We start from the raw sequence: 9,850 nt of genomic DNA, 5'->3' as shown, positions 1-9,850 counted from the left end.
ACACAATGCAAGAAAGGTATTACATGTATTATATGCATATTTTAGTAAGCCGAACACATACTGTGATATACTGTTGTAACTGTGCTAAATGTATATATAGCAATACAATACACAAATTGAGAGCCATTTGCCTCTGCATATTTTACTTGCTTATTTGTAAAATAATTTACAAGTAATTTTATTTTTACAGTTAGCCAGTGATGATCAATTTACATTACATTCTGTAAAAATCCATTTGACAATCCTATGCTTTTGAGAAGTTGACAGTTACATTCTCAAATTGTAGATAAATTGTTCTTAAATGATCATATTTCACATGTTCTTTATGTAGGAGGGTTCTCACAGCAGGGAGCTTGCACATTCATCTTAGTCTCTCTCTCCTTAAAGAAGCATCTCTGTTCCACAATAGCCTGTTGAATTAGTGTAAGGTCTACTCCATCAACACAAGTCAAAGCACGGGAATGCAGTAGAACTCCACTTAATCCTGGAAGCAACAGAAAATTCTGGTTAAAACAACCAGCCTGGTAAAACACACAACAATTCTGAATACAAACAACAAAACTGCATCTAGATTTAGACTGAGTGAGCAAAATCATATTAATCTTATTGTCATAAACTCACCATTAGTTTTTTCAATTTCACCAAGGACAAAATACTGAGCTCCAAGTATGGGCTGGAAAGGTTCAACAAGTGTTGTTTGTACAGACACATGGCACTGAGCAGAAGACTGCTGACAACTTAGAACAGCTTTGGACTCTTCTGGCACGTAACTTGTAAGTCTAGATGGAAAGACAAGGTAATATTTTTAATTTTATATTTACTTATCTTAGGTTATTGCTATTTTATCTTTATATCATTTCATTCTTTGTAATTATCTTTACAACTGTATATTTCTATATCTTCTGCATCTGTTGATTATTATTTTTAGTTAGGGCTGTCTGACTAAGAGATTAGAAAAGGAGAGCAGTGTGCTCCACTTCATTCTGCTTGTGGTAGAAGACAGTGAAGGGGACTCAAGAAAGGGGAGGCCCTGTGAAGCAAAGGTAACGTCCCCGGAGCCTAGGGTCACACATAAATGCGTATAAATAGTACGAGTGTGCAATGTGTGCATAAAGTGCGTATCATATGCACGCGAAAAACAGCGTATCATGCACGCCAAAATGAGTTTTGGCGAATACATTCCACGGCATTGCACACTCGTACTATTTATACGCATTTTTCGTGAGATCCAGCTGGGTTTGCCAACCATTCCGTATAATACGGAATCGTTCCGTATTTAAGGCATCAATGAAGCCCTCCGTATGAAAGGCATACGGGGTCCGTGTACGGTCAGTGTACGTTTTGATCATTTCATTTGCTGTTTGGAATGGAATAACGAGAACAGATAAATCGGGTGTTTATTTGTTTTTTTTTGTTTAGTTTAAAAAACAAAAAAATGAGATTGTGGCTCGATTTTTCATGTTTCGTTTGTGGTTTATAAATCGGTTTATGGGTTCGATATTTCGTTTCCACGCGTGGGCGGCGCTTAAACGCCTCTTTCATCTGATTGGTCAAACAGCTCCGCCTTCAGCGCAAGCTTTCATTCTGTCAGGCAGAATACGAGTGCGGGGCTGACAAATGCATTTTAATAAAACAAATGTCTGAAAACACCACACACTGATAACTACACACAATATTTAAAGCAGAAATATGTTGCTGGTCACGTTATTCGTGTTGTTGCGATTTGCAAGCGACCCCATTAATGTAAGCCACAGTCTATTATTTGAGATGATAGCCTATTTCTCATTGATAAATACAGTGCAAATAGTTCCGTCTCTCTGGATAAAAGGGAAACGGAAATAAAAAATAAATAACAGGCTGAACTGTACCATGATAATATGTCTGTGATATTTACTACTTTCATCTTTTATTTAGGCCTACATTAAAAGGCAGATAGGCGTGTGACATGTAGCCTAAATCATTTTGAAATTTGTATAGAAATAGTTATATTAATGAATGCAAGCATGTGTAGCCTATTCAGTTCACGTGAAAAGAAAGAGACAGAAAAGTGAAAAGATAGAACCATTGATACTGACAAAATTAGCAGGGTTTGGGATAATAATAATCATGTCGGTTGAAGAGCATGACATACCTTTAAAATATTATTAGTTATCATTAAAAAAAAACTACAATTTTATTACGTACAGAATTGGGTGATATTTCTCTGAGTTTTCTTTATTATGTTTGCTTGATAGAGCCAGCATATAGACCTATTTAAACATTTGTATTATTTATTATTAATATTATGATAACTTTAATGCTTCACCAAACTCAGCTCAGACCTTCAGACTGGTCTGACTAGTTTATTTATATCTTTTCTAACTGTTCAGACTTACTTTCCCAAAAAATCCCATTGACTTGCGTTATCTGAGCAAATAATGATTAAAGCTGTCCACTAGAGGGGGCGACAGGATAAGTCTTCTCTATGGAGTCAATATAATGCCTTAATGTTTTGCACAAAAATAAAGTTTTGCAAAACAAAAAAAAGAATTGAGGAGGAAAAAAATGTTTTGAAAACAAAAATAAAGATTTGCAAAGGAAAAATAAAGTATTGAGCGGGAAAAAATAAGTTTTGCAAACAAAAATAATAAATTGCAAAATAAAATAAAGTTGTGCAAAAATAAAAAAATATGCTCAATTACAAAATTCAATGACAGCTGTAATCCTATTTTATCTTTGCCACATATTTTTCATGCTCAAACCTACTAAATCATTTGCAACGCTCATTTTATTCTGCGTTTGAGTCAAGCGTGCGCTCACGGTACTGGGTTTCCTTTGCGCTGCACTTTTCTGCACGGTTCTCTTTGTGGCACTGGTTTGACGTGGGGGTGGAGTCAAGAAACGGGGGCACGCCCCCACCAAATACGTCATCGGCTGGAGACGGAGATCAAGCATGGCAGAGCAGAGGCAAGTGGGAGGATTCCAGGTATGTAAAGGTGTTTGTTTCCTATTATTTAGCGTTAAAATGTGTTTTATTGGTTTTTTTCTTCTTCTTCTTCTAAATGCGATTATTATTAACGGCCTTTGCCAAAGAAGTTAGAGATAATTTGCACATTAACTTGTTGTAAAATGATAGGTATGTAAAGTTGATTGTTTTTTTAGCGTTAAAATGTTTTTTTTTCTTCTTCTAAATACGATTATTATTAACACTATTTCCATCTTGATGTTGATGTGCATTAAACGGTATACGATACACCAGGACTTGCCTCAACACACCAGCCTGGACGTTTATACATTGCCTTAATGAAAAACATTCACACATTAGTTAGAAATGTCCTAATAAAATGTTTAAAAACTGCAAGATGCAGGTACATTTTTGTGACACGTTTATAAGTAGAATGACAAATGTTTACTTAGGCTTAGCCACAGATGGACAGGAGAGGTTGTGGGGCACATTAAATTGGCAGACACATTGTGTTGTATATTTAGTTTTATTATATTACTACACACTCAGAAACGTAATGACAAAAATTAACTATATAAATAAAGAAATAACTAAATTATAACAAACATAGCTGTCTTTTTCATATTGTAAGGTGTACTCCAAAATATCATGCAGAGTCTTTAGTGTTTTGTATATTTCATAACTAATTGAATACATTTCTTTTTTAGGTCGGTGGGCACAATGATGCCATCTTGAAGAGGAACCATGTAGAGTGCCGTTCTTCCAGTGGTTGTTGCCATTTTGATACGGTTGCCAGTATAGCCCTCGGAGTCTGGAGGGACAACAATGAGCCGCCTTCTTCCACTGCCACCTGTGCCAATTCAAATACACATTACAACACATCAAGTATTAGGGGGCCCACACAGTACAATTAGGCTCATGTCCATAAAGTGGAAGCTAAAAAATGATTACTACTACTCTATCACTTCCCTGACTGCAAAATTATAAAAAAATAAAAAAAATTCTAAAAGGGAATGTGTACATGTGAAAGCTTTGGGATGGCTGGAGAAAATGTGCAATTGTAACCCAGTGTCTAATACCACTAAAAATATAACTTTTGTACAGTTTGCATTAATACAGTTATGCGTTGTCATGCTTGTGTCTGCTCTGGTATTAAATATAATGCACCTGGTGCCTTATAAAGCAGCCACCCTCCAGCGAGTGATCTCAATTTGGGAAATTCAGCTTCAAGAAGCTTGCATAACTACAGAAAACATGAAACAAGGGTCGCAAAAAAGAGCACAAAATTAGAACACACAGAAATGCTAATGTAAATACATATGCAAGATAAAACATTATATTAGGATTTATGAAAGATTTATAACCATTATATTGGGAGAATGCAGCATTACAAATCCTAATAAAACACACTGCACCTGGGATTGTAATTTGATTATGGACTGATGTGATAAAAATAAATTCATGACTGCATATAAATTGCAAGTAATCTAAGTCCAGCGGCTGGCGACTCACTGCATACTGGAGTTTGGAGAGCAGTCTCTCCATTACCGTACGCCCCAATTCAACCCTGGTGGCATCAGTGCCCACCGACCTACAAAAGAAATGTATTCAATTAGTTATGAAATATACAAAACACTAAAGACTGCATAATATTTTGGAGTACACCTTACAATATGAAAAAGACAGCTATGTTTGTTATAATTTAGTTATTTCTTTATTTATATAGTTAATTTTTGTCATTACGTTTCTGAGTGTGTAGTAATATAATAAAACTAAATATACAACACAATGTGTCTGCCAATTTAATGTGCCCCACAACCTCTCCTGTCCATCTGTGGCTAAGCCTAAGTAAACATTTGTCATTCTACTTATAAACGTGTCACAAAAATGTACCTGCATCTTGCAGTTTTTAAACATTTTATTAGGACATTTCTAACTAATGTGTGAATGTTTTTCATTAAGGCAATGTATAAACGTCCAGGCTGGTGTGTTGAGGCAAGTCCTGGTGTATCGTATACCGTTTAATGCACATCAACATCAAGATGGAAATAGTGTTAATAATAATCGTATTTAGAAGAAGAAAAAATCATTTTACAACAAGTTAATGTGCAAATTATCTCTAACTTCTTTGGCAAAGGCCGTTAATAATAATCGCATTTAGAAGAAGAAGAAGAAGAAAAAAACCAATAAAACACATTTTAACGCTAAATAATAGGAAACAAACACCTTTACATACCTGGAATCCTCCCACTTGCCTCTGCTCTGCCATGCTTGATCTCCGTCTCCAGCCGATGACGTATTTGGTGGGGGCGTGCCCCCGTTTCTTGACTCCACCCCCACGTCAAACCAGTGCCACAAAGAGAACCGTGCAGAAAAGTGCAGCGCAAAGGAAACCCAGTACCGTGAGCGCACGCTTGACTCAAACGCAGAATAAAATGAGCGTTGCAAATGATTTAGTAGGTTTGAGCATGAAAAATATGTGGCAAAGATAAAATAGGATTACAGCTGTCATTGAATTTTGTAATTGAGCATATTTTTTTATTTTTGCACAACTTTATTTTATTTTGCAATTTATTATTTTTGTTTGCAAAACTTATTTTTTCCCGCTCAATACTTTATTTTTCCTTTGCAAATCTTTATTTTTGTTTTCAAAACATTTTTTTCCTCCTCAATTCTTTTTTTTGTTTTGCAAAACTTTATTTTTGTGCAAAACATTAAGGCATTATATTGACTCCATACTTCTCTACTCACATTCCCTGTTTGCATCAGTTTAAATGACGAATTAATTTCTTTCATAAATAGGTCATATCTGTCTATGAGAACCAGCTTTACACTTCAAGCTGTACAGCTACTTAAAACTTGAACAATGTGATTTACCCCCAATTATTTTACTTCAATGAAAGGTTAGATTTTTTTTGTGAATTGTTTAAATAAAATTCCAAATCACATTCATCTTAACTACTATTCATTTTTTTATTTAAATTATAAGTGATATATAATTGTTCATGAAGGCTGGAAATGAAAAACACCTTATATTCAGGTGTGCAGAATTATTAGGCACATTTTCTTTTACAGATAAAATGAGCCAAAAAAGAGATTTAACTCAGCTGAAAAATCAAAAATTATTAAATGCCCATGAGAAGGATACAATACTAATACAATACTACAAACTGCAGTTCAGGCATGCTTAAATGCTCATTGGGTCAGCAGAGTCAGACAAAAACAGGTAGTGAAGAAAAGACACGTTAACTGCTAAATAATTAAAAGGGGGATTCATTGAGAAATCAACTTTCCCTTGAGCCTTTGATATATAAAAGTTAATTGTGATTTAAGAATACACTGTATGTTTATGTCAAAAAAGAAAAAGAAAAAGAAAAAAGAAGCTTTTATTTGAAAACAGTCCCAGAAAACGAGAACTCTCAAATATATATTGATCGATGATAATAGGAATATCTCTAGCTGTTATGCAATCCCAAACAAGAATCGTAAAAAGAAGTCATCCATAGTTGTTCACACAAGTTGAAAGGCATTTGTTTGTGGATAGTAAAAAGTTCATGGATAATTGTGCGTGTATTCATTTTGACACTCAAATCATCCCATACCATATCCCTCAAGACCCACGTCACCTACTTTGCCATCATCAAGCCAGGTCTCTGATATAGCTTTTATGGTAAATATGGTAAGCTTTTATGTCTTTTTTTAAAAAGACATAAGAAATTCTTTGATGCATAGTAATTTTTTGTCCACTTTTTTGTCCACTATGTCCACTTCTACTATTGAAATGTATGACGGACAGAGCACCATACATTTCCACACTCTTGTTGAATTCTTGTTCTGTGTAATAATTGCAATTTATGTCAAAATTACTATAATAATGCATATCCAGGTCAATATCATTATCAAAACTGTACCTCTTAAGTTCATCCCGGTCAGACATATCATCTATGGAACCTTATATTCCCCAATTTCTTCATGTTCATCCATAACAACACAAAGTCCTGATCCACAAATGCACATCTTAGTTGCATGCGCAAATTATTACACACGAATGAAAAATAAAACATTTGCATTTACAAAAATGTCTCTATTTATACAAACTGCAGCACATTCATGCAAGTCTGTGTTTTGCCTACAAGTTAAGGCCTTTGTTTGTGGATAGTAAAACGTTTGTGGATAATTGTGCGTGAATTTATTAATCATTTTGAGTCTAAAATCATCCCATACCTCTCGCCCCCTTCTTGGAGGGGGCAGCCCCTGTTGGTGACCTGCTGTTCTGCCCCTGGGGACATATTCTAATTTCAAGATCTTTCTTTTCGCTACCTTTTTGTTTGTTTTCCCCCACTTCTTTCTTTCTGATCTTCCATTATACTGCTGTTTGTCTATAGTGTTTTGATATTTCTCATTGTGTACATTTTGTACAATTTCTGTATGCATTTCCTGAATTAATAAAAAATGTAAATAAATAAATAAATAAATAAAACTTTTGTCCTAGGTACACTTGCACATTTCAGGCAGGTTTCTTCAAGTGTTGTGGAGATGTTGCTGCAGTTCTGGATTTATACTCCCTTAACTTCCTAGCGGGAATTTTGTACTTCCCATTTCTGAAGTCTTGATTACGAGCTCATCTCATTCACATTTTTACTTGGGAGGGAGTTTTCAGACTCCTTGTGCATACAAAAATCTCACTGGATAAATACAATTAATGACAAAATCAATGTTTTAGTATTATCTACTGTTTTGTCTGCCAATAAGAAAAATGTGTTAAACACTAAGTGTTTTCCCTAATATTTTGGCTGTAATGTTTTCTTATAACACCAAACGTGACGTTATTCTGGTTCAAAACTTTTGTTTTGTATAGTTATATCAAAGGCTCAATTTAGTTATCTCCTAACATATTATAAACAGCTTTTCAACGTAGCCTATCAATGCTCACTTTTACAAAATAAGACATGTAATGAAAAACATATCCTACATGTAGCCTAGTAACAAATGCGGAAGTTTAAAGAACTACGCGAAAAAGATTACACAGATAAATTAAATATATAATGGGGTTAAATAAATAAATGCCGCACCTAAACATTTCTGAAAATATTAACAAGTGGACCGACCTGCCATACGTTCGCACTGATGCACCATCTTTCACCAGGTCTGTGTTTATCTCCCAAGGAAAGTAAAACGCGGCTGTAGGAGGCAGCATATCAATTCAACATGCATATATAGAGACTTGGGATTTTAGAAATTAAGAGTATTTTAGTTACTTCTCTCCATTACCACACCCATAGAACGTAAAAAAAGACCACACCGCCATGCCACATGGTCACGTGACACGTCAGAGGACTCTCTTTCGTCCACTTCAACAAACATACCTTTTTAACAAATATATGACACATTTTATAAGCATCTGCGTGTTTTCTTATGTTTTATTTAAATCAATGTTATTTATTTTTGTGTTGCGTTCAACTTTCCTTTCTTTAACAGTTATGAAAAAGCAAAAGGGATGCAATTATTAAAACGCCTTTTCATAGCCAAGCAGGAACTTTGATTCTTTTGCCTTGCCGTACAACACCAAGCGCCCAGAGGGTCACGCCCAAGTGAGTTTTTCAGAGCTTCTATTGGCTGACGTGAAAACTGACGTAGAAATTGCCTACCTTCAGGGAAGTAGCAAACTCCACTAGGCCAGAGTTGAAACGTTATACAACATTATTAAAAGTACACAAAGCAGAAGGCACGTCGTCCAGAAGAGAGTCTAACGGAACAGTCATGAATCCTGATATTAGCCGTGAACGGGAAAATGCATCTTTTAACCTGGAGATCCTTACGAACATACTGGACGGTGGTGCTGAAAAGACACACAGGAGGAGAGAAATAGGTCAGCTGTGATCAGAATTATCTGATATCTGTACATATTTTATTATAATAATGATAATAGTAATTATTATTATTTTGTAAATTACTGCAGTTGCAAAAAAAAAAAAAAAACTCTTAGTGGAAGAAAGCTTTAGTAGTTATAGTAATGGCTTGTAGTTTTTCTCAAGTGTACTGCATGGGAACGAAGTTCAAGTCAACACTGCCATAGAAGTCTCGAGTCTGCTGTCTTGTCCACACTGCTGTGTCATATACAAAAAAGCACAGCAATTAAATCGAAAACCGTCTTAAATGAAATAACGCTTAAACAATTTCTTACAAGGGGAAGCAATTTTATTTATTGCTATTTTCCCAACAATCCAATTTTCATATTTATTTCTGCAAACTATTACTGAACTCGTATGATTACTCAAGAATTTATGATTGCTCATATGATTACTCAAGAGTTTAAATAGAAAATATCAAGAGTTATTAGTGTAAAAAAAAAAAAAATGGTGACATTTAATATGTTTAATATGGCACTTATCACCCATATTGCTTTATTGTTCTTCCTTAGAGTCTCTGGTCATTAGTGATCCAGACTTCCAACATGAAGACCTGAACTTCCTCTCCCGCAGTGAGAGATATGATGCAGCAGTGCGTAAGAGTGCTCAAATGATCCTGAAACTTAGGGAATATGGTATCTCTGATCCAGAGGAGATTTACTCCTACAAGAGGTATGCATATTTCATATTAAGAAATCCTCTCTTAATTATGGTATATTTTTGGTATAGGATTTGAAAACATTTGAGTTGTGAAGTTATTTTTGTGAGTTATAAGTTAAATTATAACAATCATTGCAATTTATCCACTCTTTAAATGAACAGTCTCAACATATATGAAAGTAAGTTACTCCTTCATGAGTGTCCTGGTGTCGGAAAATACTGGACGTTTGCCACAGAGTTGTTCCTGTATTTACTTATCTTTCACCAAACCAACAGTATGATGTTGTAAAAATTAGATTGTGACGAATAGCATGAACTGTGATTTACATTTACTGGC

The 9,850-nt window shown here is 34.8% G+C and overlaps 2 protein-coding genes across 4 annotated transcripts in view; one reads left to right on the top strand and one right to left on the bottom strand.

The window, feature by feature from the left end:
• Window positions 1-6: 6 nt before the first annotated feature.
• Window positions 7-8,260, bottom strand: ten1 (TEN1 subunit of CST complex). Of its 2 annotated transcripts, XM_067459425.1 has the most exons (4): window positions 8,203-8,258; window positions 8,053-8,125; window positions 622-779; window positions 7-484 (listed from the first exon to the last, which is right to left on the bottom strand). In XM_067459425.1, the coding sequence occupies exons 1-4, from the start codon at window positions 8,222-8,224 to the stop codon at window positions 324-326; spliced, it is 414 nt and encodes a 137-aa protein (XP_067315526.1). In that variant the 5' UTR covers window positions 8,225-8,258; the 3' UTR covers window positions 7-323. The 2 variants fall into 2 exon arrangements, with proteins under 2 accessions (XP_067315526.1, XP_067315527.1); XM_067459426.1 differs by having other exon boundaries at window positions 8,053-8,260.
• A 325-nt stretch (window positions 8,261-8,585) lies between these two features.
• The window catches only part of acox1 (acyl-CoA oxidase 1, palmitoyl), a 29,410-nt gene continuing 28,145 nt past the window's right edge, over window positions 8,586-9,850 (top strand). Inside the window, exons 1-2 of one of the 2 annotated variants that reach the window (XM_067459436.1) lie at window positions 8,586-8,813; window positions 9,366-9,525. In XM_067459436.1, the coding sequence (XP_067315537.1) occupies window positions 8,705-8,813; window positions 9,366-9,525 (269 nt within the window). In that variant the 5' untranslated portion in view covers window positions 8,586-8,704. The remainder of the gene's footprint in view (window positions 8,814-9,365; window positions 9,526-9,850) is intronic. The other variant, XM_067459435.1, reaches the window with a different exon arrangement.

This window comes from Pseudorasbora parva, chromosome 12, assembly GCF_024679245.1.
Source record: "Pseudorasbora parva isolate DD20220531a chromosome 12, ASM2467924v1, whole genome shotgun sequence".
NCBI lineage: Eukaryota > Metazoa > Chordata > Actinopteri > Cypriniformes > Gobionidae > Pseudorasbora > Pseudorasbora parva.
Note: the sequence above shows the minus strand (reverse complement) of the source record. Positions and strands in the feature narration are given on the sequence as shown.

Excerpts from the sequence above, each read along its gene's own strand:
- ten1 (XM_067459425.1), bottom strand. The coding sequence starts at position 8,224 with ATGGGTGTGGTAATGGAGAGAA. Across the intron at positions 8,126-8,202 it reads GGGTGTGGTAATGGAGAGAA|CCGCGTTTTACTTTCCTTGG; the intron begins GTAACTAAAATA and ends TGCCTCCTACAG. Across the intron at positions 485-621 it reads TGAAATTGAAAAAACTAATG|GATTAAGTGGAGTTCTACTG; the intron begins GTGAGTTTATGA and ends TGTTGCTTCCAG.